Below are 27,709 nucleotides of genomic sequence, written 5' to 3'. Positions count from 1 at the left end.
TCGGAAGGGAGCTCCGCCTGCCATGTGACCTAATATTTGGGTCGGCACCAGACCAGCAGCAGCCAGCAATGGACTGTGTGTTGGGAGTTAGTGGATCGGCTCAATGACATCCACAATTATTAAGAATTATGAATTTCATTCTAATTGGTCTGTACTGAACTGAGATTTCAGCATTTTAGCAGAAATTTACCTAGACTTTCTAGAACATAACAAAATCGAAAATAATAAAAAATTCTTCAATATTCACTTTTGGGCCAGGTATGTTGACGATGTTTTTGTAATTACGAATGAAAAATCAGTTGATACCACCACTACCCTTTGTAATGTTTTACTTCATAAGAACACTGAAACATCATAGATGGCTGATTTATTCTTACAAAATAATCATAATCTGCTACATCATCAAAACATCACCATGACTACTATACTATTACTTTCAAGGAGTCCACATTAAGTAGATAGCAAGAGTATGTTAACGTCCATGGAGGCTCAAACTCCTTAGCTGTGTAGCGAACAGGTACGGTCAATTAGATAATTCTCCACACCCTTTTTAGACTTAACAATATCGATTTACATATTAAATTTATATTAAAAACTGAAAAAGATAAAAAAATCAATTTTCTAGATCTAACTATTATTAGACATCCGAATTCCTTAACTTATAAAATCTTCAGGAAACCAACACAAACTGCTTCCACTATTCAAGATTCAATAACCCTCAGATCCATAAACGAGCGACATATAATAGTTTAGTTCATCGAGCCTTCAACATACCCATGTCTAAAAAGGATTTAAATACTGAATTGAATATTATCCGAAACGTCGCAAAAATTTAATGGGTATAATAGTCACTTTATTAATATATATATTAATTAATAAACACAAATACTGCCTAAAAACCACACATAAGAAAAACCCAAATCCCTTACATTTTTCACTTTTACATTTAATAATGAAATATACAAACTCACTAACAGCCTTAAGAAACACAACGTAAAAATAGCGTTCAAAACCAATAATAAAATTGCAGATATTTTACACAACACTACCTCTATCAATAGGGTTAATAAACTTTCAAAATCCAGAGTCTATTGGATTAAATGTAACACCTGTAATATTTTGTACGTGGGACAGACTGGAAGAAATTTCAGTACAAGATATTTAGAACATACCAATGCCATAAGAGACAAATTTTTGGCAATTGGCCAGCATATGCATGATTATAACCATAATTTCCACAGCATTGAGCAAGACATGGATATGCTCAAAACAGCAATAAGAGACTTTTACTTAACATAACTGAAAACTGCTTTATACACCTAGATCAATACTTCAATTCTAATTACAATCTTAATTTTATCTCTCAGAAATCCAACATCCTGTTCGATTTACTCATTATTATTTTAAAAAACACTAATCTAACAAATCAGAAATCGATTTTTAGTTCAATTAAAGGTACCTTTCTGAAACAATTAGCCCCGTTCCCACACCCCTCAGCTCCGCCCTAAAGACAATAATTCCCTCTCCCTCCCCTCCATGACACAACTAACCTGCCTACCCCGCCCTCTCCCTCCTACATTCCCTTTACTCACGCTCCCATACACTGTCATGCACCAACAGCCTCAAACCACACATTGCTGCGCAATGCGAGTACACTTCACTTCGCTGATCTACCTTCTCCCTCTCTCTCTCTTTCTCTCGAACCCTCACGCTTACTTTTGCCTTTTCTTATTGTTATCAGACCCATTTGTTCCATTATGAACTGAGACTTCAATCTCCTCACTAATACTCATTCAACCACCATGCGCAGTGCTTGAAAACAGTTCCTCACAACTCCACTGGAAGTTATTCAACTATGGTTCCACTGGCATCAAATGCATTATCAGCAAGGCCATATTACTAATAAGAACTTTAATGATAACTTTCAGCACCTAAAATGTCAAATTAACTCCAACGGTTTATATATGCCAACAATTTATAACAGTGCATAACTTAACGGTGTCAAAAATAAGGCCATATTATCAATAGAATATACGAGAAAATCCACTTTTTGACTATTAGTTTTTACCACCAAAAGTGTAAAAATCACTCTTATGATGTACAATATGCCACCATTTTGTAATAGTGTATGACTTAACAGTGACAAATTAAGGCCGTATCATTAATAGAATTTAGAGAAAGATTCACTTCGAGACCACTTTTTTCTTGAAGTATATTCTGTAATATCATTTTATGATCTTTTATTACAATTGTGCTCTATTTTTTCATTACTATATAAAAACATTCATACTTTTAGAATCCATATAAGAGGCACAACTTTAGCACTTAATCTTAAATATAATCCTCACATAACGGCCTATTAAATCATATTGTTTTATCATCTTTGCATTTACACATTAATTTTTAGTTAATTATTGTAAAATCATCTATTTCAACATGTCTTATTTAAAATGAGTACTCACGGCTGATGATGATGACCCCGAGTAGGGTCGAAACTAGTACCATATTATAATGTAATGTAAACATCTGCACTGAAGAAAAATGACTGTTGAATAGGTGGAAAATCTAATTTGAATAAATCATATCCACGATTATGCCCGACATCATCTGAGGGGGCAGTGTAATGGTTATAGTGTCCGCCAAGCAAATGTGCGATGAGCTAGTAACGTCACCGCCTATGGACTACCAGCTTACACTTTGACCGCACCAATCATGAACAAGGCTTAGGTGCTAGACCGGCCCCCTCTCTCTTCCGCCCGTGGTGGCGTGGCATAGGACTGTGGAAATTATGAGACGATTAACCTGGAATTTTCCACCTCATGAGGTTTCTGGACACATCCAGCATCTGGACTGTTCTGGAATGACTGGCCACGTATATAAAACAGGAGTGACTTGCCAGTGGGTTGGAGTTGGTGCAGTTCAGTCATGAGCTCAGTCAGCGAGCAATTGCCAGTGATCGTGGCGTGAAAATGCAGCTGAGGTCAGCGCTGTGAAGTGAATGAACTGCCATTACTGTCAGACTAGCGTGCTACAGTGTGGACTGACGGCGAAGGCGAGACCATGCAGCATGGGTAAGTAAACCAACAGTCGTAGTAAACTGTTTAGGACTGCAATAAGGAAGCTCCCCAGAAAAAGCTGGAAACTGACTAATAATGTAGAGGATGCCTGGAATGATTTGGAGGTGGACACTGTGAGAACACTTGCCTATGTAAAGAGCAGAGCCAACGAGAGGAGACAGTCTTTAGTCAATCATGAGTGAACGTTAATGAAATATGAGATGTTTACAAGTTAGGGCATCTACAAGGAGTAAGACTGTCTTGATTATGCAAAATGTGGCAAGTTCTGGAGTGAACTGCTCTGGGAATCACACTGCACTGTGAGGGGCTGTGTTTGAGAGCAGAAGTTTGACATACCAGAGGGCTGTGCATTCGACCACATTCCTGAGTATAAACTGCATGAAGTGGAAAACTCAAACTTGAATACAATTGTAAATAACTCTAAATAGTAGTTTAACAAATTTAGTCAATTGTAGAACATGCTTCCTCTCTGAGTAGTCATTTTAGTTTTTACGAGCCTGACAGCCTGCCACAATACAGTTCAAAGGATGTGTTATGGAACAACAAACTGTCATATTCACAAAGACGCGCACATGAGATGCTGTCAGTTGTGTACACTGTTTTATTTACAAATGATATACACCTTAATAGTTGCACATCAAATGAACCACCATCTTGAACTTAATCAACTGCACATTAGTATGTCAACCAACTACGGAACATTTGCACCAACAAAACATAACCACTTAACGGCAAAACCACAACATGCGTTCACACACTTAACTTGACTAATGACTCTCGCTAACAACTCAACTCCGCCCTTTTATATACATTGCCTGGCCAAGCTTCCCGAAAAGTATGACAACATGCTTTCTCATATCTTCTTGAGTCTCCAATAACCTATGTACAAATGAATAGAACATTCTGTAAAACTCTAGTGACAAAGGTGTGTCGTTCTGGAATCTTACTGTGTTGCTCACCATTGTATTGGATTTATACATCATATTTACAGGTAATAATAAATTATATACTATTAATTGTGTGTTCTTACATTAAATAAAGTCATATTAATAAACATACAGCCGAAGTATTGTGACATAACCTTACATGTTCTGTTACACAAGACAGATCATACAACACACAAATAATTGATACGACCACAATTTAAACCAAATAAAGTCCGTACTGAGAACCTGTCATACACAACTACGTAGATAATAATAATATAAACAACTTCATATATCGAAATACCAGCGTATATAGCCACACCTCACAAGTAATAGTAATAGTAATAATAATAATAATAATACATTTTATGGCCTTCATTGGACCACTCTAGCCAAATTTATACAAAGAATTTTTCAGTTTCCTCTCAGCCCAGTACTTCTTCATTCTTTCTGATCTTATCCTTCTTTCTTCATCGGAAATCACCCTTCCTATTGTCTGATGATTCTGGTTTGCTTGTCTGTGAGTTTCCTGATTTTGTCAGTTTTGCTTCTTAGGTATTCCACTGTAATTTGTAGTTCATCCATATCTTCTTTGATTTCTGTAATCCACTTAATGTTGCACTTACTATTCCGTAATTTTTTTATTATTTTCCTGATGATCCTGTTCTCTGGTGTCCTGATTAGATGTCCAAAAAATGAAATGCGTTTCTTCCTGATTGTGCTCATCACTGGTTCTATTTCCTTCTAGACTATTTCATTAGAAGCTACTCTCCAGTGTCCATCTTTTTGGTATGATTTGTTGATGCATGCTCTAATGATTCTTCTCTCTATCTTGAGTATTTTGTCTATTTGTGCGGTGTTAGTTGTTTTGGAGATGGTTTCACTTGCATATGTTATTTCTGGTTGAGTGACTGTTTTGTAGTGTTTTAATTTTGTTGCTATTGACAGGCCCTTTTTGTTGTAGGTATTCTTGGTGACATATTGTGCTCTGGTCAATTTATTTATTCTGTTATGCCATGCTGGCTTTTCATTGAGGTTATATGTTATGATTTCTCCCAGATATTTAAATTTATCTACAATTTTGATTTCTTAGTTTCCTATGGCAATTTTGTTTATGAGTGGTGGGTCAGTTAACATGATTACTGTCTTTTCACAAGATATTCCAAGACCAACTTTCTGTGCTATTTCCTGATATAACTTGTCTGGTTTACTGAATATTGTTGGACAAGAGAGCAAGGTCATCGGCAAATCTTAGGCAATTTAAACTTATGTTGTCTTTGGGTCTTCCAATTCGGATGTTCTTTGGTTAATCTTGTACCATTCCCTCATTATATATTCCAAGGCACAGTTGAACAGCAGTGGTGACAAACAATCTCGTTGTCTTAAACCTGTTTTTATGATGAAGGGCTCAGAGAATTCCCTTCTGAACTTGACTTTTGATTTAGTGTTGGTTAAGGTGAGTTCTATCAATTTGATTAATTTTGGAAGGAGCCCGAAATTTCTTAAAATTTTCAACATTGAAGGTCTATGGATACAGTCATAAGTTTTTTTTTAAAGTCCACGAAGGTTATAGCAAGAGGTTTGTTTTGCTTCTTGTAATACGCTATGGCTAATTTTAAAGTGATGATTTGTTCTGCACAGCTTCTCCAAGGTATTCACCTAATTCTTCCTCTAGTTACTCTTTGATCCTCCTGTATAGGTAGGGATCTGAACAAAATCGCATTTGCGATAAATGCGAATATTTGAATCTTGTACCGAGTCCAAGTCTACCAAAATTCTAATGTGGAATAAAATCATTTTTATGCATAAACAGAAGTGCGACAAAATGCAAATTGTGACCCAAAATGCGAAATTAGTATGTATATGTCTCAAGTATTATTACAATATTATAAGTCCACCTGTTCAATACAATACAATATGATACAATAGTATGTATATGCGAAATCTGCAAAAATGTGCTAGTTACTGGCAAAAACAATATATTTCAGCAAAAACGTCAGAAATACCCAAAATTTGATGCATAAATCTTTCGACCATTCCGATCGATGAAGAAAAGTAGCCAATTGATTGCTGTTTGCCGACTTTAATTGATATTTACGATGGGAATAGCAAGGGGAATAAGATCTGTATCGATTATTATCGAAATGTAAATGGAGTGTCACGAAAATAATGAGATAGATGCAGCGCTGTTTTCCTGTTGTTCAAAACTGAAACTAGTGAAGAGTAGAAAGCCGAGCAATCGTTTAGGTTATGGGGCGCATAACAAAAACTGAGCACGAAAGGGCTCAACAATATGCAACGGTTGGTTTATATGCCACAGATTCAGCGAGTGTTTTGCAAGTATTGTAGCTGCTGCTAGTATGTCTCCAAGAATGCCTTCTTCTGTGCTTGCACAGTTAGATTGTTGCACACAACGAAAATTTTTCAAGAGATAACTTCTCAAAATGCACAGTTGAAGTACAAAGCGTGTTTTTTTAGTAAGGTCCGTTTGAAAATAAGTACACAACGAAAGGTTATTTCAAAAAGTAAAGTTATATTCAGAAAGTACATACTTCACTCTATTTTTCGACATAGTTGCCAAGTTTGTTCAAACACTTATCATACCTCGTAACCAATTTTAAAATACCCTCTTCATAGAAACTTGCCGCCTGCTCCGATAACCAAGAGTTCACTGCTGTTTTCACATTGTCGTCATCAATGTAATGGTTGCCACAGAGGTGATGTTTGAGGTGGAGGAACAGATGGTAATCGCTCGGCGCAAGATCAGGACTGTAGGGTGGGTGGTCTAAAACTTCCCAGCCAAAACTGTCCAATAAATCACGGGTCTGACCTGCAGTGTGAGGTCTTGCATTGTCATGGAGAAGGACAATTCCCTTTGTCAGCATGCTGCGTCTTTTGTTTTGAATCGCTCTGCGTAGCTTTATCAGGGTTTGGCAGTATGCTTCTGCATTGATAGTCGTTCCTCGTTGCATGAAGTCTCCAACAAAACACCATGCCTATCCCAAAATACCGACGCCATGATTTTGCACTGGGACAGAATCTGTTTGGCCTTCACCTTTACAGGCGAGTGTGTGCGTCTCCATTCCATGCTCTGTTGCTTCGATTCATGCATGATAAGAGAAACCCATGTTTCGTCTCCAGTTACGATCTGACTCAAGAAGCCGTCACCTTCTTTGTCATAATGAGTCAAGAACTTGATCGCACACTCAAATTTTTGGTTTTTGTGGTCCTCTGTTAGGAGTTTCGGGACCCAACAGGAGCACAGTTTCCTAAACTTTAGGTGTTCAGAAACAATGTTGTAAAGCACTGATCTCGACACGTCAGGAAATTCGTTTGAGAGACCTGTTATTGTGAAACGCCTGTTCTCACGAATCTTCGCTTCAACTAAAGCTACCAAATCATCTGTAATCAAAGAAGGGCGACCGGAGCGGTCCTCATCACGGACGTTGTCACGGCCATCTTTGAATTGTCGTACCCACTTACGCACTTTGCTTTCACTCATAACAGTATCACCGTACACTTCGCAAATCTGTCGATGAATTTCTGCAGCAGACAGGTTCCTTGCTGACAAAAACCGTATCACTGACCGAACCTCACATGCGGCGGGCGAGTTGATAGTCAAACATTTTGAAAGCACAGAACAGAACCGTACAGGTTAGCTACAGAGCTTAAACTGAGCACAGTTGTTCTCGAGGCATGCCAGTACACGACGCATGCGCTCGTTGCGATATGCGCGCGAACTACTAGTGTCTACAAAAAAACGGACCTTACTTAAAAAACATGCTTCGTATTTGCCAAAGCAAATATATCTCTGGAATAGCTGGAAAGCAAAGAACTAAGAGCCTGGATTACTGAGTTTTCAAATGAAGAGCTGCCATGTGCGAGAACTCTACGTGAAGTATATTTACTGGGTAAGTTTCGATTTCATTGATGATCGGGTACAGTTTAGGTATTACGACATCGAAATCATGCGCAAAATTGAAGGATACCGAATTTGAGTGCGATTTTCATATCGAACTATCTTACCTGTACCCAATTGATCCAGGAATTGGAAATTATTTTGTTATAATTTGAGGTCTTTCTTCCTTTCTAGAAGTTGCATCTGACCACCAGAAAACAACAGCAGAGGTTCTAGTGGGGAAGAACATCAACATACTCTGTGATGAAGCTACAGATAGAATGGTCAGTTGTGTTTTTATCATCATATTCCTAGTCCCAGCTGGATCAAAAAGAGAGCTGCATGTTGTTTCTGTGAACTATCTTGATGCAGGAAATGCTACAAACTGCTCTTGTGCTGTTTAAGATGCTATGCGCAGTTATAGTGTACCATATGATGCAGTTAAAGAGTTTGTTACTGACAGTGCCCCGTATATGACCCGGTGTTATGAAATATTAAGTGTGGTTGGCAATAGTTGGGTCGCAGTGATGACAGATTTAAATCATGTGGTTGCGATGGTAAAGTCTGCATTTTTGAACACAAGAAAGCAAAAATATAATTGATGAATATTGAATTTTCACGACCGCATTGTAATCGAAACAGACTTTCAACGTATTAGGTCGTGTTACGTACATGTAGTACGTGTTGAAGAGATGTTAAGTACAGAACAAAAATGGCCAGCCGGACACCAGTGGGATCCGAACCCACAACCTCCCGATTTTGCGTCTGACATGAAAGACATCAACAACTGTGGTATTACGTACCTGACTAATCTGAGTGACCGAGAAGTTAATAGGCTTCACCCCGCATATGGTTTTTGTCACAGATCATGGAGCTGGAGTGGCTGACCACCTTACTGAACTTGAAGGGTCTCTGTATCCTACCTCTCATCTCCTTTACCCCAAACTGCATAACCTTGACGCCAGTTTTACCTTCATTTGTGAGGGGAATTTTCCTGCGGCACCTAATGATGCTTTGATTAAGCTCACTCCTCTACAGCAGGCAGCATGTAGAGACACATTTGCAAAGTTGCTCATTCTTCACAGTGCAAGCTAGCCACATTGAATGCTAAAGAACCCAACCATAAGCATTGTGATGTTATGTTTGCATTAACTGCAGTTCAGACAGAGTTCAGCATATTTGCTAAATACTGTCTTGAGTTCTTGTAGACCCCAACGAACAATGTAGATAGCGAGCGCGTGTTGTCTCATTACAACACAGTAGTTACTGTGCGATTTGAAAAAAAAAAAAAAATGCAATGCCAAGGTACTGACAATGCTTTCGTTTGGACAATGAATTCGTATGGTGTGTGAACCAAGGACAATAATTGCATTTCATAAACTTTGAATTGTTAAAATTAATAATACCATGCGATTATTTTATCTTTGTAAATAGATGCTAATTTTAGAAAAGATAAATGCTAATTTTGAAACAAATAGATGCTAATTTTTCAGGTCCCTATGTATAGGATTCTGGAGAAAATCTTGTATGTGCAGTCTAAGAGAGAGACACCTCTGTAATTATCTGGACTGCTTTTATCTCCCTTTTTTTTTGTGGAGTGGGTGGATTATGGCTGGGGACCAATGTTCGGGGAACTTCCAGATTTTCGTTAGGGCCATGTGTAAGGATGTTCGAACTGTATCACTGGCATATTTCCACATTTCTGCAAAAACCTGGTCTTCTCCGCATACCTTATAATTTTTCAACTCTCTGAGTGCTCTTTCCACCTCTTGGATTGTTGGAGGGTTTATGAGCTCAGGTGGGGTTTTGATGGGCGTGTCTGTATTAATTGCTAAAAGTTCCTGGGGTTCTTCACAATTCAAAAGTTTAATGAATGCTTTTGCCATGATTTCGGCATTTTCCTTGCCATTATGTGTCGTTTTTCCATCCTCACTTTTCAGCATTAACGTGAGAGGGCCAAATTTTTGTACTTGTCTTCAAACATTTTGTAAAAGTCTCTGGAATTGGTTTTGTGGTACTTTTCTTCTATTAAGTTGATTGAGTTTCTGTGATTGTTTCTTGGTTTGCCTGATAATTTGTGTGAACTTTTTCCTGATATTTTTAAGGTTGGTTGCACTTTCTTCTGTTTTGTGTGTTTAAAATTTTAACCATGCCTGATGTCTTTCTTCATGAATTCTGTCACATTCTGAGGTCCACCAGGCATGTCTTTTACATGTGTTCAATGGGGCTAAATTTTCAGCTTGTTGCCTGATAATTGGAACCAGTTCTTCTAAGTTATCCATCAGTTTTATGTTTTAAGTATATACAGATATATACCGTATTTACGCGAATAATCCCTGCATAGTTTTTTTTTTTTAATTCGAGGCACAAAATTTGGGTGCAGGTTTTATTTGCGTCGAGGTAGCCAACACGCTCCTGGCTCATCTAGTTTTCGATGCTGAGTGTACAGTTATGATTTGTGCAACCGTAGATGGAAGAAAGCTGTCCCCATATGTCATATTTAAACAGAAAACAATTCAGACTTTTAATTCTAATTTAAATTCAAAATTTCTCCACGTCACGACAGAACGCGTCTTCCGGAACTTGCAGGGGTAGCTTTTCAAACTTTCACTCACTTCGGTGTGTTTCACAGTTGAAAACAGAGTGTAATCTTAATTCTTTTGCATTCATCATTTTAAGGAAAGCCACAATATCACCTAGCAGGCAGTACGCGGAAAAGCAGAATCCGCAAAAACTGGTGAGGGTTGGCATTTCTGAATTACAAGATGGCTGTTAATTTGAAATCACATAATTGGAAGTCCGATTTCTATATTACAAAGACTTTGAATTAACGAGGTTTTATTGTACTGCAAAATTAACAACAGATTTTGCCGGTGTGTCTATTTCAAGTGTTTACATTGCACGAAAATAATTATCCACCATCGGTCGTGTTACTGTCCAGGAAAAAGAGACCACGTGTGAGAAGTGTTTTAGGCCCGTATTCACCAACGTCGGTAACTTTTGCTGTGTAACGGACTCTTCACTTCATCAGCAACTACTGTTATGAAACTCGCCACGCACATAACCTTTTTTCTACGATTAGTATGGACTTACCCTCATCATGATATAACTGCATTTTTCTCCAACTGGAACTTGCATACTTCATACCTTGCATGAACTCTACTCTATTCATCTTCACCATCTTCGATAAACTAACTTCCTTTTTGCCGGCTGAAGTCATGTGACCGCCTGGTTTATTCGCGCATGCTTCACTAATCTCTGGAATCTTCCAGATATATTTTTCATTCTACTCCACACTATAAATACCTGGCCTTCCTCTGGAAACATTGAGATGGACTTAGGCCTGTGTGGAGGGAGCACCATTCTACGTCAACTTCGTCCTTAATTATATGTGCCCAGAAGACTTCATGTGCGGGCAGTTCAATTTGTTCCAAGATGAGGTATGACAAACTGATTTCTTTACTGTAAATACTTTTAATCGGATTGGGATAGACTTTGCCTGCAAAATTAAGCTGGGAGCATAGCATTTCCAGGCCGAAATTTCACTTGCCCTTTTTGGATTTAAAACTTTTCATTCACGACCTTTCGTAACAACTTTCTTTTGAAATGTGCGTGTGGTGTACTGGCAACTGTGCGACTTCTATTGTACACGTACTTCTATTCGTTCAGTGCTTCAGAATATTGTGAAACTGGTTCTATGAAACTACATGGTGATTACTCGGCTGTAGAACTACGTTACCTAGTGTTAATCTGTGGGATAACTGAAGTAATGGTGACTTGGATATTGTATTTGCATTTTGTTCAGATAATTCTTTCTGCTGGTGTACTCGAATTTGCTAACTGAACATCTTCCCTTTCTTGTCGTTCTCGATTTCTCTTTTTATCGCAGTATTCATTCTTTCCTTGTTTGCCCTTTTCCTTTCCTGCGGCATCTTCTCTTTTTCCTTTCTTTCTCTTGCATATCTTATCTCTTTTTTTTTTTTGTTGTTGTTGATATATGAATTTGTAATCCGTGTAAGTGGTTGGGAAAATTTTATATTTATATAGTTCTCATGTCATGTAAATTGTCAGAGGTTCGATTTATTGTTTCAATATATATATATATCTATTTTTAAATCTTATACTGGTTTCTGATCTATTTTCACTTATGTCCCTTATTCCTTCGTATATTTCTCTTTAACTTTCCAGGTTATGTAGCATACTCCCTTTACCCAATGTCTTGTAACTCTACAATGCTCGTTGGAGATTTCTAAGTCCACGGCCTCCATTCTTAATTTGATTGTTACTCCACTGCATAAATCTTACTACTCGAGGGAAACTATTCTTAGATTTTCCAGTGGCACTATTATACATAATATATGTGTATTACTCCCATGGGCCCAGTTACAGCTGTTATCTTAGATTTTAAAAACTCGGATATGTCATTATTTCGGATAACGCTCACTTCCGTATTCACCACATAATTTATTATCTCGATTACCAAAACTACCTATGTGTTGGGAATTCCAGGTTATGTTCGGAAGCTTTAGATAACCTAAAATGTGTCTGAAAATCAGAGTCATCGTAGTCCTGGAAATATGTCGCACGTTCTTTTATCCATCTAGGACATTTATTAATTGCATGATCTTGATCGTATTACTTGTCGCCGTGATTTTATCTTTCAATTAGATATTCCAGCCACCTACGGGCGTTAGACGTGGAGTGTGACGAACTTGTAATTTAGCAGAGGATTCTAGTGATGCAAGAGACAATGAATCTTCCCATCTACAGGGAATCGAGCCTATTGCAAGTTCAGATTAATGAAATACCTGTCACGTAAGTAGACCTACCTGCTCATTTTCATGGAAAATATATTTCATAGACGTGATATTTGTGTAATGACCACGTGGACCTCGCGGAGTGATAAGAAATATTTGTTTATGCCTAAGTTACTCTTCCGATGAAAGGAATTTTAGTCCCTTTCATTTTTTTCAAAATGAGCCTTTCTAAAATGAGGGTGAAGGCATTATTCGACGGCGGGGATTATTCGGGTAAATACAGTATATAATGTGTTAAGTATATTAACTAAATTCATCCGGGCGTTCCCCGGGCAACGGACTAGGACATTTCCTAGACGGCTGATTCTCTCACACCAGAAGCATTATTGTAAAATATTTCATTCAGGTGATCACCTAGAATTTAACATGACAGCAAGGAAATATCAAAGTAAGTCCTTTTCAGGACCCACATTTACAATCGTGTCTTAACACTGAAGGCATATCATCTTGTAAAGAAGAGTTGACGAGCCGAGTTTGTAGAGAGCAAAACGTTGATGTGCGTGCACCAAGAATCCCACAGAGATATTAACCAATTGCAACCCAGAATTCATGGCATGCAACTTATTGCTGAAATACATCATAGCAAATATGGAAGTGCCATATTTACAAAACCTGAAACCTTGATTCTGTCAATAGCATTTACAATAGAGAATGAGATTGAACTTATAGCAATTGAACTTTCCAACTGTACAGTTACATTGATCTACAAGCCTCCAGCCTCCAATTTCTCCTTCAAAGAACCACTGAACTTTAGAAACCAGAAAGTGAATTTTGTGGTGGGAGATTTTAATTGTCACAGTACCGAATGGGGATATGAACACAGTGATGACAATGGCGAGCTACTACAACACTGGGCAGATGCTATGGAACTCTCTTATTCATGTTAGTAAACTGCTACCTTCTTTTAACAGTGGCCGTTGGAGAAGAGGATATAATCCAGATTTGATTTCTGTCACTAATAACATAGCACAACAATGCAGCAAGGGAGTATGCAACCCAGTTTCCAACTCTCAACACAGACCAATCCTATGTCAATTTTACTCCGCTATCCGACCTCAGTATGTTCCCTTTCGTCGTAGATACAATTTCAAAAAAACACACTGGTCAAAATTCTCCGCTGTACTGGATGATGTGGTCCAAAACATCAAATCAGTTCCTGAAGCATATGAACAGTTCACTGAGGCTGTTAAGAAAAGTTCTCGTAAATCTATTTCCCGTGGATGTCGCACCAGTCACATCGAAGGTCTTAATCTGGATGCAGTCTCGCAACTAGAGGAGTACTACAAGCTATTCGAACAGAACCCAATGGGCGAGAAAACTATTAAAACAGCACATGCGCTAACTTCTCTAATAGCCTCATCAAAAAGAGAGAGCTGGTCAAAATTAATGGAAGAATTGCATATGACGCAGAGCAGCCAAAAGGCCTGGAGACTCCTAAAGAAGCTGAGCAGAGATCTAACCATGAGTATCACACATTCTTCTGTTACAAGCCAATCAGATTGCCCACCAACTTCTCATGAATGGCAAAATAAAAGAAAAAGCCAAAACCCGGAGAACTATATTGAAAGTACCTGCAAGAAGGGATGAAGAAACATCTGAGCTCATGCAGCATTTCAATTTCACTGAGTTAGAAAATGCAATAATCAAGTGCAAATCAGGTAAAGTTGCGGGTCTGGATGATATGCGAGTTGAGCAAATAAAGAATTTTGGAAGAAAACACGAAAGAATGGTTGCTCCAGTTTTATAATAACTGCCTAGAGATGTCCACGATTCCAAAATTGTGGAGCAAAGCATGTGCAACTGCTGTTCTGAAGCCTGGAAAGGACAGCAGAGACCCCAGGAACTACAGACCAGTATTACTCCTGTGCCCCCTATGTAAGATTTTAGAAAGGATTATACTCAACGGACTCATTCAGACTATCGACAGAAACCTCATTCCACAACAGGCAGGCTTTAGACCAGGCAAGAATGCTGTTGCACAAATTCTCCACCTCACGCAGTACACTGAGGATGGTTTTGAAAATCGACAAATTTAGGGGTAGCTTTTATTGACCTCAGTGCTGCATATGATACAGTGAACCACTGTATACTGCGTCATAAGATCTTTACACTCAGGAAAGACTCAAAACTTACCAGATTGATGTCAACCTTGTTGCAGAACCGCAGGTTTTTTTGTTAACATTCAAGGGCAAAGAAGCAGATGGAGATCACAGAAAAATGGATTGCCCCAAGGAAGTGTACTGGCCCCATTACTATTTAATATTTATACCAATGACCAAACACTCCCTAACAAAACAAGAAGTTCCATATATGCAGAAGACCTTGCACTAGCCTGCCGGAGTGCAATTTCTGAAGAGGTAGAACTCACTCTTGACAGTGCTCTGAAGGAATTAGGGCACATATTACAAGGCTAACCACCTAAAGCCGAATCCATCAAAATCTCTGCTTTGTGCTTTCCACTTCAAGAACAGAGAGGCATCAAGGAAATTACATGTCTCCTGGAATGGAACCCCCTTAGAACATTTTTTCACCCCAAAGTACCTAGGGGTAACGCTGGACCGCTCCCTCACGTTCATAAAACACTGTTCCAACATCAAACACAAAGTTAGTGCCATAAACAACATCCTGAGGAAGCTGAGAGGTACAAACTGGGGTGCAAAGTCACAAGTTCTTAGAACCACTGCATTGGCTCTGTGTTACTCTGCTGCAGAATACGCATCCCCTGTGTGGTATAGATCATCCATTGATCTCTATACCTGGATGGCTGGTAGCTTGGGTAGCAGTAAGCCGAATAGAAGATGACTGGCGTAGTAAGATGGCAGCGCGCACATGGTGCAATAGACCACGAGGAGCGCGCTTGATTTGTTTATGCTTAGTTCAGTGACGCCAGGCCTCTTGATTATCTTATCAAATGCTTTCATTCCCCACCCTGAAGGGGTAGGTCGGGCCACCTAGAGGGTGCCTCTTGATTGTAGTTCCACGAGTGTTCTGTGCTGTGTTATTGCAAAGTAAATAGTAGTGTATTTTACGAATTTAGGTTCGTTGCCTTGTAGTATACTTGTGGATTACAATATTCAATTTTTTTTTTGCTAGGGGCGTTACGTCGCACCGACACAGATAAGTCTTATGGCGACGATGGGATAGGAAAGGCCTAGGAATTGGAAGGAAGCGGCAGTGGCCTTAATTAAGGTACAGCCCCAGCATTTGCCTGGTGTGAAAATGGGAAACCACGGAAAACCATCTTCAGGGCTGCCGATAGTGGGACTCGAACCTACTATCTCCCGGATGCAAACTCACAGCTGCGCGCCTCTACGCGCACGGCCAACTCGCCCGGTAATATTCAATTTAAATATGTATGTGTTTATCTGAAATATGAATGAAGAAACATTCTACAGGGTATTAACATACCGCAGTGTTCAGCTTATGGATGTACAAACAGAACCGATCAGCAGAAGGAGAAATCATTTCATCGGGGAGTTTTATACTGTACATAAGAATCTTCCTAGGGTAGTGTTTTGAGTTTTAGGTTTATTGTATCTTTTTTCGCACATTCCGGGAGCAAAATGGCAATAAATTTTTGTAGGTTTCCTTTCTCGAGACCCGAACTTCTAAGATCATGGATTATCAGTCGGGAGAATTGGGAGCCTTCTAAAACAGCTGTTCTCTGCTCGGATGGATCTCGTGAGATCTCCGAAGTTAAGCAACATTGGGTGTGGGCAGGATTTGGATGGGTTGCCACGCGCTGTTGGTGGGGGGTAAGGGAATGGAGGAGCGGAAAGGAACTGGCCACCTTACCGCACATAAACTCCGGCTCAGGAACACATCTGCGGAGGTTCGGACCTGCCTTCGGGCAGAATAACCCTTACCTTACCTGCTCGGATCACTTAGAGGAAGACTGTTTTGATAGAAATGGACAAACTGTACATCTTAGAAGTGATGTACAGCCAACTGTTACTGAACATTAACTGCAAGTACAGATTTACTTATATATATTGTTTTATTTCTCATAATTAAACTGATGGTTTCGATGAAATAATTGACAAATACGAATGGGAAGAGACTTATTGACTTATGTGAGACATTCGATCTTAAATTAATGTCCACGTACTTCAAAAGACTGCCAAGGAAAAAGAAAACGTGGTGCGCTCCACGGAAAGACCTAGGTGAATATCAACTGGACCATGTTGCAATTTCAAGGAGAAACACTATAGAAATTATGAATGTGGTAGTACGGAAAGGAGCCAATCTTGACTCTGATCACTTCTTGACCCGCATAAAATACAAGCCGTTACCGCTAAACAAGAAGAGACTCTCTCCGAATGCGTCATTAAAAGTAAACCATGAAAAACTTCAAGAAAACAGAAACGACTTTCAAAGACGTATGCGGGAGAAGAAAATGGAGACTTGTGAGGATATTCGAACGAATATGGCTAATATAGCTAAGGATGTTGCACCATTGCGACGAACTCGCAGACACCGATGGTGGACTACAGACTGTGATGTAGCAATTGATAGGAGAGCTGCAGCCTATAAAGCATGGTATGCAGATAAAACAGAAGATAAATTTGAGACATACAAAGAGGTACGCAAACAGACAGCAAAGATCCTCCGGCAAGCCAAAAGGAATCAAATATCTGAAGAAATTCGAAGTATTGACACGGAATTTAAGAAGAACAATACTAGAAACTTTTATAGGACCTTTAAAGAGCACATACATGGATATCAACCATCTACCATGGGATTTCGAAGGGAAGATGGAAAATTGGCAGTGAATAAGAATGAAAATTGTGAGATATTAGCTACATATTTTGAGAAATTGTTGAACTGTGAAAAACCTAAAAATAAATGGCCAAAAGAGGATCCAAAGCAACGGAATGAAAACTCAATACCCCCTGACGAAAAAGAACTCGGTGAAATAATTACAGACTTAAAGAACAACAAAGCTGCAGGGGAAGACTCTGTCACAGCAGAGATGCTGAAAAGTGGTGGAGAAATCGCAATAACAATTTTAAGGCGAGAAATGGAAAAGATATGGGAAATGGAGGTAATCCCTGAAGATTGGAAAAATGCTATCATTCATCCTCTACACAAAAAAGGTGATAGAGCAGATCCTAATAACTACCGCTGCATTTCCATCACATCTGTAACTTATAAGACACTCCCTAAAGCACTACAGAGGAGACTTGTGGAACAAGTGGATCATCAACTAGGCGAGTATCAAGCGGGATTTAGGAAGGGAAGATCGTGCGTTGATCAAATCTGGAGTCTGAAACGTGTACTAGAGAATCATCTCTCAAAGGATCTGGTAGTCGTTTTTGTAGACTTTAAAAAGGCGTATGATTCAGTCGACAGGGAAGTGCTATTCAATATATTAGTGGAATTTGGAATTGACGCCAAAACAACAGCAATTATTAAGCAGACTTTAACTGGGACACATTCGAAAGTTAAGTTCATGGGAGAGAACTCCAAGCAGTTCGAAATTAAAACAGGAGTCAGGCAGGGTGATGGATTGTCTCCAATTCTTTTCAACTGTGTGTTGGAGAAGATTATCCGGGAGTGGGAAAAAGAACTGGACAGAAAAGGATTACTTAACCAAGTATACATTGGAGGGTCAAAAAGTGGTGTCATGATTAATTGCCTTGCCTTTGCTGATGACGTTGCGCTGCTATCTAGGAATACTGACACAGCAATAGAACAGCTGAATGTACTAAAACTACAAGCAGAAAAAGCAGGACTACAGATTTCTTTCGAAAAAACTAAATATATAACAAACATCAAAACAGCCCCTCGGTACCTGAAGACAGAACACGGTAAAATAGAAAGAGTTGATAGCTTTAAGTATTTGGGTGAAATAGTGCAATTGAAAACAAATGAAAGAGAAGCAAACAACACCAGACGGGAGAAAATGGCTGCGGCTTTTCGTAGGACATATCCTATATACAAGAAGAAAACCATCTCCAGACGAGCTAAACTAAGGCACTACTACAACACAATGAATAAAACGGAATGTCTTTATGCTAGTGAATGCCTCCAAATGACAGGAAAAGCGGGGCTGAGAGAAGCTGAGAAATTTGAAAGAAAGATCCTTCGCAAAATAATGGGTCCAAAGATTGTGGATGGACAGTATAGGTTGCGAGGAAGGGAAGAACTTTACCGAGACAATGAAAGGCTGAGTCCATGAGAAAACGGAGACTTAAATTCTATGGGCATTTATTTAGAATGGATGAGAAGAGACTAACGAAAAGGATTTTCACAATACTAGACAGCAGACCTAAAGTGTCGGACAAATGGTTCAGGGAGGTAAGAAAGGATCTCGGACAGGTGGGACTAAATTCGGAAGACATCTCAAACCGAACAAAGTTTAGGTCAGTGATCGACAGATTTCAGGGATTCCATGACGAACCAAAACTTAACCGTGGGTGGACGGACGAAAGAAGACAGGCTGCCAGAGAGAGGATGCTGAAGTTCTGGGCTGTGAGGAAGGCTTCCAGAAACATGTAATTGTTATGTAACGTGGTCTCTAATGGCCGTAAACGAATATATATATATATATGCGCGTTATTTCATGGAAACAGGAAACAGAAATTCAGTATCAAGCACCGATTACGATATGTCGAATCTAGGCCTGTATAGTGAGCTACGTTTATAGGTACATTATTTTAAGAATGCATAATTTCGTGGCATACATGTATACAATTTACAGCAATGTTTCCAGAAACTGGTTGTCACTCTTATTGTGTTACCGATCGCTAATTGCATGTATTCATCACCTAAGTTAATATTTGTCGGCCGTTATTATACACTCATGTTTATTGCTATCCCGGAGATTTACTGACCTCGGAATGACGTGTCAGTGATCCCAATGTGCTTATGCTTTGAGTAAACATGACTCTTATATTTTTAATTATTCCAATGCGCCATTAATTGAGACTTAAAATTGACTATATTATCATTGCTTCTCCATAAGGAGAGCTCTAGGTTGGGCACGCCAACATAGCGAACCGCGCGCTCAACTTGGCGTACTTTCTCCTGCAGCGGAGACCTGCCATCAGCGATCCATGTATAGAGATCAGTGAGATCATCCTACGCCAAGACTGTGGACCCTGCCCTAAATGAAGCTTGTAGATTAATCACAGGATGCTTGAAACCTACCCCTGTTGAGAAGCTATACTGTCTTGCTGGCGTTGCACCTCCAAGTATTCGTCGAGAAGTCGATGCTGATCAAGAACGACTGAAGGTTGAGAATGGTGAAGCTCACCTGCTGTTTGGTCACCAACAATCTCAATCTAGGCTGAAATCCAGGATAAGTTTCCTCCAGACATCAAAACCCTTGAAAGGACCACCAGATAAGGCAAGACTTTCCTTGTGGAAATCTAAGCAACAAGAATGGATGGAGCCGTGTGAACAACTTCCGACTAGCTACAATGAAGACTGGAGTGTTTGGAGGTCCCTTAACAGATTAAGAACTGGTGTCGGCAGGGCTAAGTCCTCACTTAAGTTATGGGGATTCACATCAGACGACTGCAAGTGCGACTGTGGTGAAGAACAAACAGTGAGCCATATGTATCAATGTCCTCTCTGCCCATTTTCATGCTCAGAGCAAGATTTAATGCTTGCTGATGACAACGCCCTAGGTGTGGTTCAGTTCTGGAAGAACACCATCTAGATGTACAGTAAATTTGGTCAATTTCCTTTGTCTGTTAATTTTTGTAAATAGTTTATTTATTACTTCATTTTTAACTGTATGATTAAGTATGTTTCTGACATGAGTAAATAAATTTCTAATTAATTGGTGTGGATCAAAGTTCCTCTTTCAATTATTGCGTTTTGGTTTCCTTTTTAGTGGTGTGAACTTAATTTTGATTTTGACTATGTAATGATCTGAACCTATATCTACTCCTCTTAATACTCTAATATTGTAGATTTCTCTGTGGAAGGTTTTGTCCATAAATATGTTATCCAGCTGCCATTCCCCTTTTCTCCAATCAGGATGTTTCCAAGTTTTAAGTTTGTTGGGCCTCCTTTTGAAGTATGTGGACTTTGAGATCAGTTTGTGTTCTCTGCAGAGTTCAACAAGTCTTTGACCATTCTTATTTGTGGAGCCCATTTCCCAATGATATCTCAGTATTTCTTTTCTCTCCCGAATTGGGCATTGAAGTCCCCTATCAGGATCTTAACGCTGTTAATATTTATTTGATTTACAGATTGGTCAAGGAGATCCCAAAACTTTTCCACTTCTTTCCTAGTGAAATTCTTTTCTCATAGTGCAAATAATAATAACAACAATAATAATAATAATACCACCTACTAAACAAGCTCAATATTTTCACTATTTACCCATGGATTTAGAGAATTGTTTACAAGTTATACCAGTCCAGTACACACTTTCATCAAAACTACTCACCTCATATGTTTGTATCGCATCACAAAAAAATTCACTTTACTGTTATGACTTACATGGCAACATTTAAATTCCGTGTGTGTCTGGTGGCGAGGCGGTTGTACATTATAGCACGCAGCACCCAACGATGATAAAGAGCAACTGCAAATACACGAGGGGATGATTCAGCTTCCTGCAAGTCCAAACTTCCATGAGTTGTCACATCCACTTCACCTTCCAGTACGAAATATAGAAGGTCCTGAAGCAATGTCATCTGCATTGGAAGTGGAAGCCTGAAATTAAAATCCCAAGAAAGTCTCAGACAGTAATTTGTCAGTGCATTAAACCTGTTAAGAAGAGATACAAATAGATAAATCAGAAATACTGGTTTTATGATTACTCAGTGTTGTTATTATTATTATAAAAAAAAAAAATTTCAAAGAAAAGTTAGAAAAGGACAGTGCAAAGTATTGGGAGAACCAGAGGACAAACCTAACTAAAGCTGCATAGGAACTATGCCATATGAAGAGGATAAGGAAGCATAGAAGGTGATTGGGGATTTAAAAGAGACTATTGAGTGGGTATGTGGGAAACTGGGAGTGAGATTTCTAGATCCTAATGGGTGGGTAGGAGATAGGGATCTGCGCTCAGATGGCCTTCACTTAAACTACAGTGGTGCATATAAGGTGCATTCAGGGAAACGGGGTGGCCTAGGGAGCGGTGATAAGGAAACAGGAAACTGGAAATCAAGTAGGGATGACATAAAATTGTTAGTCCTCAACTGTAGAAGTATTGTAAAGAAAGGAATAGAATTAAGTAATTTAATAGATATAGGCTATACTTACCAGATATTGTAAAAGGAGTTGAATCATGGCTGAGAAATGATATAATGGATGCAGAAATTTTCTCATGGAACTGGAGTGTATATCGTAGAGATAGGATAGGAATGGTAGGAGGGGGAGTATAAGCTACGAAAAAGTTAAAGATGACAAACATTAAATTCTAGGTGTAAGGCTCATCTCTAAAGATAATAAGCAACTTGGATGTCTTTGGAGTGTACAGACCAGGAAAAAGGTAGCACAGACGCTGATTCAGAATTATTTGATAAGATAATCAGCTATGTGGGAAATGATAAGGAAAGGAATGTGATCGTAGCGGGTGATCTCAATTTACCAAATGCTAATTGGGAAGGTAATGCGAATGACAGGAAGCATGATCAACAAATGGCAAATAAGTTAATATGGGAAAGGCATCTGATTCAGAAAGTGATGGAAGAGGGAAGCATATTCTGGATATGGTGCTGGTAAAACCAGATGAGCTCTATAGAGAAACCGAAGTAATGGATGGTATTAGTGATCACTAAGCTGTTTTTGTGGTAGTTAAAAATAAATGTGAAAGATAGGAAGATATTAAAATTAGGACTATTAGGCAGTACCATATGGCTGATAAAAAAGGCATGAGGAAGTTTAAAAAAAGTAACTATGATCAGTGGAAAACACTAAATAAAAACATAAACAGACTCTGGGATGGGTTTAAAGCAATTGTTGAGTAATGTGAAAATAGGTTGTACCTACAAAGGCGGTAAGGAATAGTAAAGATCCACTATATTATAAGAGAGGAGTAAAGAGACTAAGAAGGAGGTGCAGGTTGGAATGAAATAGAGTTAGAAATGGCTGTGGAACTAAGGAGAAATTAAAGAACTTACTAGGAAATTGAACCTAGCAAAGAAGTGAACTAAGGATAACATGATGGCAAGCATAGTTGGCAGTCATACAAATTTTAGTGAAAAATGGAAGATAATGTATAAGTACTTTAAGGCAGAAACAGGTTCCAAGAAGGATATTCCAGGAATCATTAATGAATAAGGCGAGTGTGTATACATGGATCTTCCAAAGGCAGAAGTATTCAGTCAGCAGTATGTAAAGATTGTTGGTTACAAGAATAATGTCCAGATAGAGGAGGTCACTAATACTAAAGAAGTATTAAAATTTACCCATGACAACAATGACATTTACAGTAAAATACAAAAGTTGAAAACTAGAAAAGTAGCTGGAATTGATAAGGTTTTGGGGGATATACTAAAGACAATGTGTTGGGCTATAGTACCATATCTGAAGTACTTATCTGATTACTGTTTGCATGAATAAGCTATACCAAATGAATGGAGAGTTGCTATAGTAGCCCCTGTATATAAACAAAAAGGGTGATAGACATAAAGCTGAAATTACATGCCAATCAGTTTGACATGCATTGCATGTAAGCTTTGGGGAAGCATTTCTTTCTGATTATATTAGACATGTTTGTGAAATTAATAACTGATTTGATAGAAGGCAGTTTGGGTTTAGGATAGGTTATTCCAATGAAGCTCAACTTGTAGGATTCCAGCAAGCTATAGCAGATATCCTGAATTCAGGAGGTCAATTGGACTGTATCGCGATTGACCTATCTAAGACATTTGATAGGGAGACTACTGGCAAAAATGAGTGCAATTGGACTTGACAAAAGAGTCACTGAATGGGTGGCTATGTTTCTAGAAAACAGAACTCGGAGAATTAGAGTACGCGAAGCTTTATCTGTCCCTGTAATAATTAAGAGGGGAATTCCTCAAGGCAGTATTATTGGACCTCTATGTTTTCTTATCTATCTATATCAATGATATGTGTAAAGAAGTGGAATCAGAGATAAGGCTTTTTACAGATGATGTTATTCTTTACAGAGTAATAAATAAGTTACAAGATTGTGAGCAACAGCAAAATGAGCTCAATAATTTTGTGTAATGGACAGTAGGCAATGGTATGATTTTATTTATTTATTTATAAAGAGGGTTAAAAGTCATGTTGTTAAGGCTTTTTCCAGATGATTTTATTCTTTAGAGAGTAATAAATAATGCACAAGATTGTGAGCAACTGCAAAATGACCTCAATAATGTTGTGTAATGGACAGTAGGCAGTGCTATGATTTTATTTTTTATTTATTTATGTATTTATAAACGGGGTTAAAATTCAAGTTGTGAGTTTCACAAATAGGAAAAGTCCTCTCAGTTTTAATGACTGTGTTTATGGGATGAAAGTTTCCCTTGGGGATCACTGTAAGTACCTAGGTCTTAATGTAAGGAAAGATCTTCATTGGGGTAATCACATAAATATGATTGTAAATAAAGGGTACAGATCTCTGCACATGGTTATGAGGGTATGTAGGGATTGTAGTATGGATGTAAAGGTGTAAAGGAGAGGGCATATAAATCTCTGGTAAGGCCCCAACTAGAGTATGGTTCCAGTGTACGGGACCTTCACCAGGATTACTTGATTCAAGAACTGGAAAAAATCCAATGTAAAGCAGCTCGATTTGTTCTGGGTGATTTCCAACAAAAAGAGTAGCGTTACAAAAATGTTTCAAAGTTTGGGCTGGGAAGACTTGGGAGAAAGGAGACGAGCTGCTCAACTAAGTGTTATGTTCCAAGTTGTCAGTGGAGAGATGACGTGGAATGACATCAGTAGATGAATAATTTTGAGTGGTGTCTTTAAAAGTAGGAAAGATCACAATATGAAGATAAAGTTGGAATCCAAGAGGACAAATTGGGGCAAATATTCATTTATAGGAAGGGGAATTAAGGATTGGAGTAACTTACCAAGGGAAATGTTCAAATAATTTCCAATTTCTTTGCAATCATTTAAGAAAAGGCTAGGAACACAACAGATAGGGAATCCGATACCTGGGCGACTGCCCTAAATGCAGATCAGTAGTGACTGATGATTGATAGATAGATAGATGGTGGAATGAAGAATGTGAATTGGCCACAAATGAGAGATTCACAGCCTAGAGAAAGTTTTTTTTTTTTTCCATTTGGTTTACGTCGCACTGACACAGATATGTCTTATGGTGACGATGGGATAGGAAAGGCCTAGGAATTGGAAGGAAGTGGCCTTGGCCTTAAGGTACAGCCCCAGCATTTGCCTGGTGTGAAAATGGGAAACCACAGAAAACCATCTTCAGGGCTGCCGACAGTGGGGCTCGAACCCACTATCTCCCGATTACTGGATACTGGCCGCACTTAAGTGACTGCAGCTATCTAGCTCGGTGCCTAGAGAAAGTGGCATTCCTCTAAAACTGATGGGAATTTCCAGACTTCCGGAAGACAAATTTCTAAATCTATAAGAAATGTGACAAGAAAATATGAAAGAAATTGGTTGTTGCAGAAGTGTGGAAAGAAGCAGGCAGTCAAACAAGACAGGAACTGACAAAGTTAATAAATTTAAATACCTAGATGAAATAATTCAGGTTAATGGACTCTACAAGGAAGCAAACAGATCAAGAGCAAGAAAACTGGAACTAGCATACCAACTCACCAAGATACCTACAATAAAAAGAATCTCTCAAGAAAAACTAAAATCAAACACTACCACACAGTAATCAAGCCAGAGAGTCTGTATGCCACAGAATAGAAGAGATAGAAGAAAAAGGAAAATATTGACGAAAATCTGGGGACGATTGAAAACTAAAGAAGGAGAGTTTAGACATAGGAAGAATGAAGACCTAGCCCTATTAAATATTCTGATCACATAATGAGGATGAATAATTGCAGATTGACAAAACAAGTGTTTAACCATGTTTACAAGAGCAAGCATGCAGCCAGTGGATCCAAGGAGTAAAAAAAAAAAAGATATGACAGGGATTGGATTAACAGTTGATATAACATAATAAAAGACAGAACAACTTTCAGAAGTAGGCCTAAATGAAATCGACTTTGAATCTATTAGGTCATGTTACGTACATATAGTACATGTTGGAGAGATAAGTACAGAACGAAAATGGCCAACTGGACACCAGTGGCATCCAAACCCACAACCTCCTGATTTTGCGTCGGTTGCTCTACCATCGAGCTATGGTGGCCTAGGTCATATTTGTTCTGTTGGAAAGGATCTAAGCTAAAGGTCTGGCACTACTGCCATCACATCGACTTTCAACCTATTAGGTTGTGTTACGTACTTATAGTACGTGTTGGAGAGATGTTAACTTTCAGAAGATTGATACAAAATTGTAAGTTTTTTCAAGAGAAGGATAAGAGGGCACAAGAGAGGAGGAAACAGCAAAGCGAAAAAACGAAGAACTATTGAAAGTCAAGAAAAGAAGGCTCAAGATGAAAGCACAGCGTTACTTTCTGTGGTCCTTAGATGGCCAAAACAAAAATAAAAAATAAGAAGAATATAGTTTAATCACACAAGACAGCAGCAGCACAGATATGAAGTCAGGAGATGGATATTACTTGCAAAGAAAGCCTTCAACAAATAATACAACAGACTAACAAGTAGACATTTGGATATCAAATTTAGAAAATAATTTGTTAAAAGATTTGTTTGAAGTACTTTCTGATATGGCTGCGAGAGTTGGACAAGAGGCAAACAGGAAAGCGTACAACTGGGAGCTGTTGTTATATGGATGAGGAGGAAGACTACCAAAACAAGCTGGACAGAGAAGAAAACCAATATAACAGTCTTAGTGAAGGACAAGAGAGAACTCTTGGAAGAAATAAAAAAGAGGAAAATTAAGTTTGATGGCCACATATTAAAACACAGTCAGGTTTTGAAAGAGAGAATTGAAGGAAAGAACCTGGTAAGAAAGGAGGAGGAAGACTGAGAAAGAAGTATGTGAATGACATGAAGAGCAGGATGGGTTTCAAAATAACTGAAGAGGGCGGTAAGGAATAGGGAAGAATTGTTGTAGTGAAAAGATGTAGGTTTTAGTTTGTGATGTTAAGAAAAAAGTAATATTTGTTAGTTTAAAAACAGAAGGTGTCAAGACCCACTGCAAGACCTACATTTCACATTGTGTCACATCATGTTATACTAAGTGAAGACACACCTAATTCAGAAAAGCTCTAAAAACAGAAGGAAAAACTAAACACACACGCACATACATTTTGAAAGTAGATGGCAAAATTGTAGGACTGATTTCCTCATTTGTAGCGCAGGCAAGAAGATTTTCCTGTATAAACATAATTTCTGACAATCCCTCAAGCATTTTGTAACCCTGAATTATCTGCCCAGACTTTGGTCTGAAATTCACATATCATGATGCAATCTGTTGATTACCTTACAACAAGTGAGCGAAATACCAATCCCGAATTCCTGCAATTTTCTCTTTGTCATCTCATTATGTACATGCCAAAAAATAGTTTGTATTGAACGTAACATCTAACAAGCCTGCACAATTCTCCTATGAAATGTTGCTAAATGTTGCTTCATTTCTGCAACAGTGAAAAAAAATGAAATGTCGTATGGCTTTTAGTGCCGGGATATCCCAGGACGGGTTCGGCTCGCCAAGTGCAGGTCTTTCTATTTGACACCCGTAGGTGACCTGCGCGTCGTGATGAGGATGAAATGATGATGAAGACAACACATACGCCCAGCCCCCGTGCCATTGGAATTAACCAATTAAGGTTAAAATCCCCGACCCGGCCGGGAATCGAACCCGGGACCCTCTGAACCGAAGGCCAGTACGCTGACCGTTCAGCCAACGAGTCGGACATTTCTGCAACAGTCACATACACCAATGACTTCAGTAAAAAAAAAGGCCGGTTGAGTTACTAGTCTAAAAAGACTAAAACTAAAAAG

General features: G+C 38.7%; 1 protein-coding gene across 1 annotated transcript in view; it reads right to left on the bottom strand.

Annotated features, from left to right (window-relative positions):
• The window catches only part of IntS8 (integrator complex subunit 8), a 275,398-nt gene that overhangs the window by 228,919 nt on the left and 18,770 nt on the right, over window positions 1-27,709 (bottom strand). Inside the window, exon 3 of the mRNA XM_067136226.2 lies at window positions 21,176-21,391. Within this exon, the coding sequence (XP_066992327.2) occupies window positions 21,176-21,391 (216 nt within the window). The remainder of the gene's footprint in view (window positions 1-21,175; window positions 21,392-27,709) is intronic.

Source organism: Anabrus simplex, chromosome 1 (genome assembly GCF_040414725.1).
Source record: "Anabrus simplex isolate iqAnaSimp1 chromosome 1, ASM4041472v1, whole genome shotgun sequence".
NCBI lineage: Eukaryota > Metazoa > Arthropoda > Insecta > Orthoptera > Tettigoniidae > Anabrus > Anabrus simplex.
This window is presented reverse-complemented; position numbering and strand designations above follow the sequence as displayed.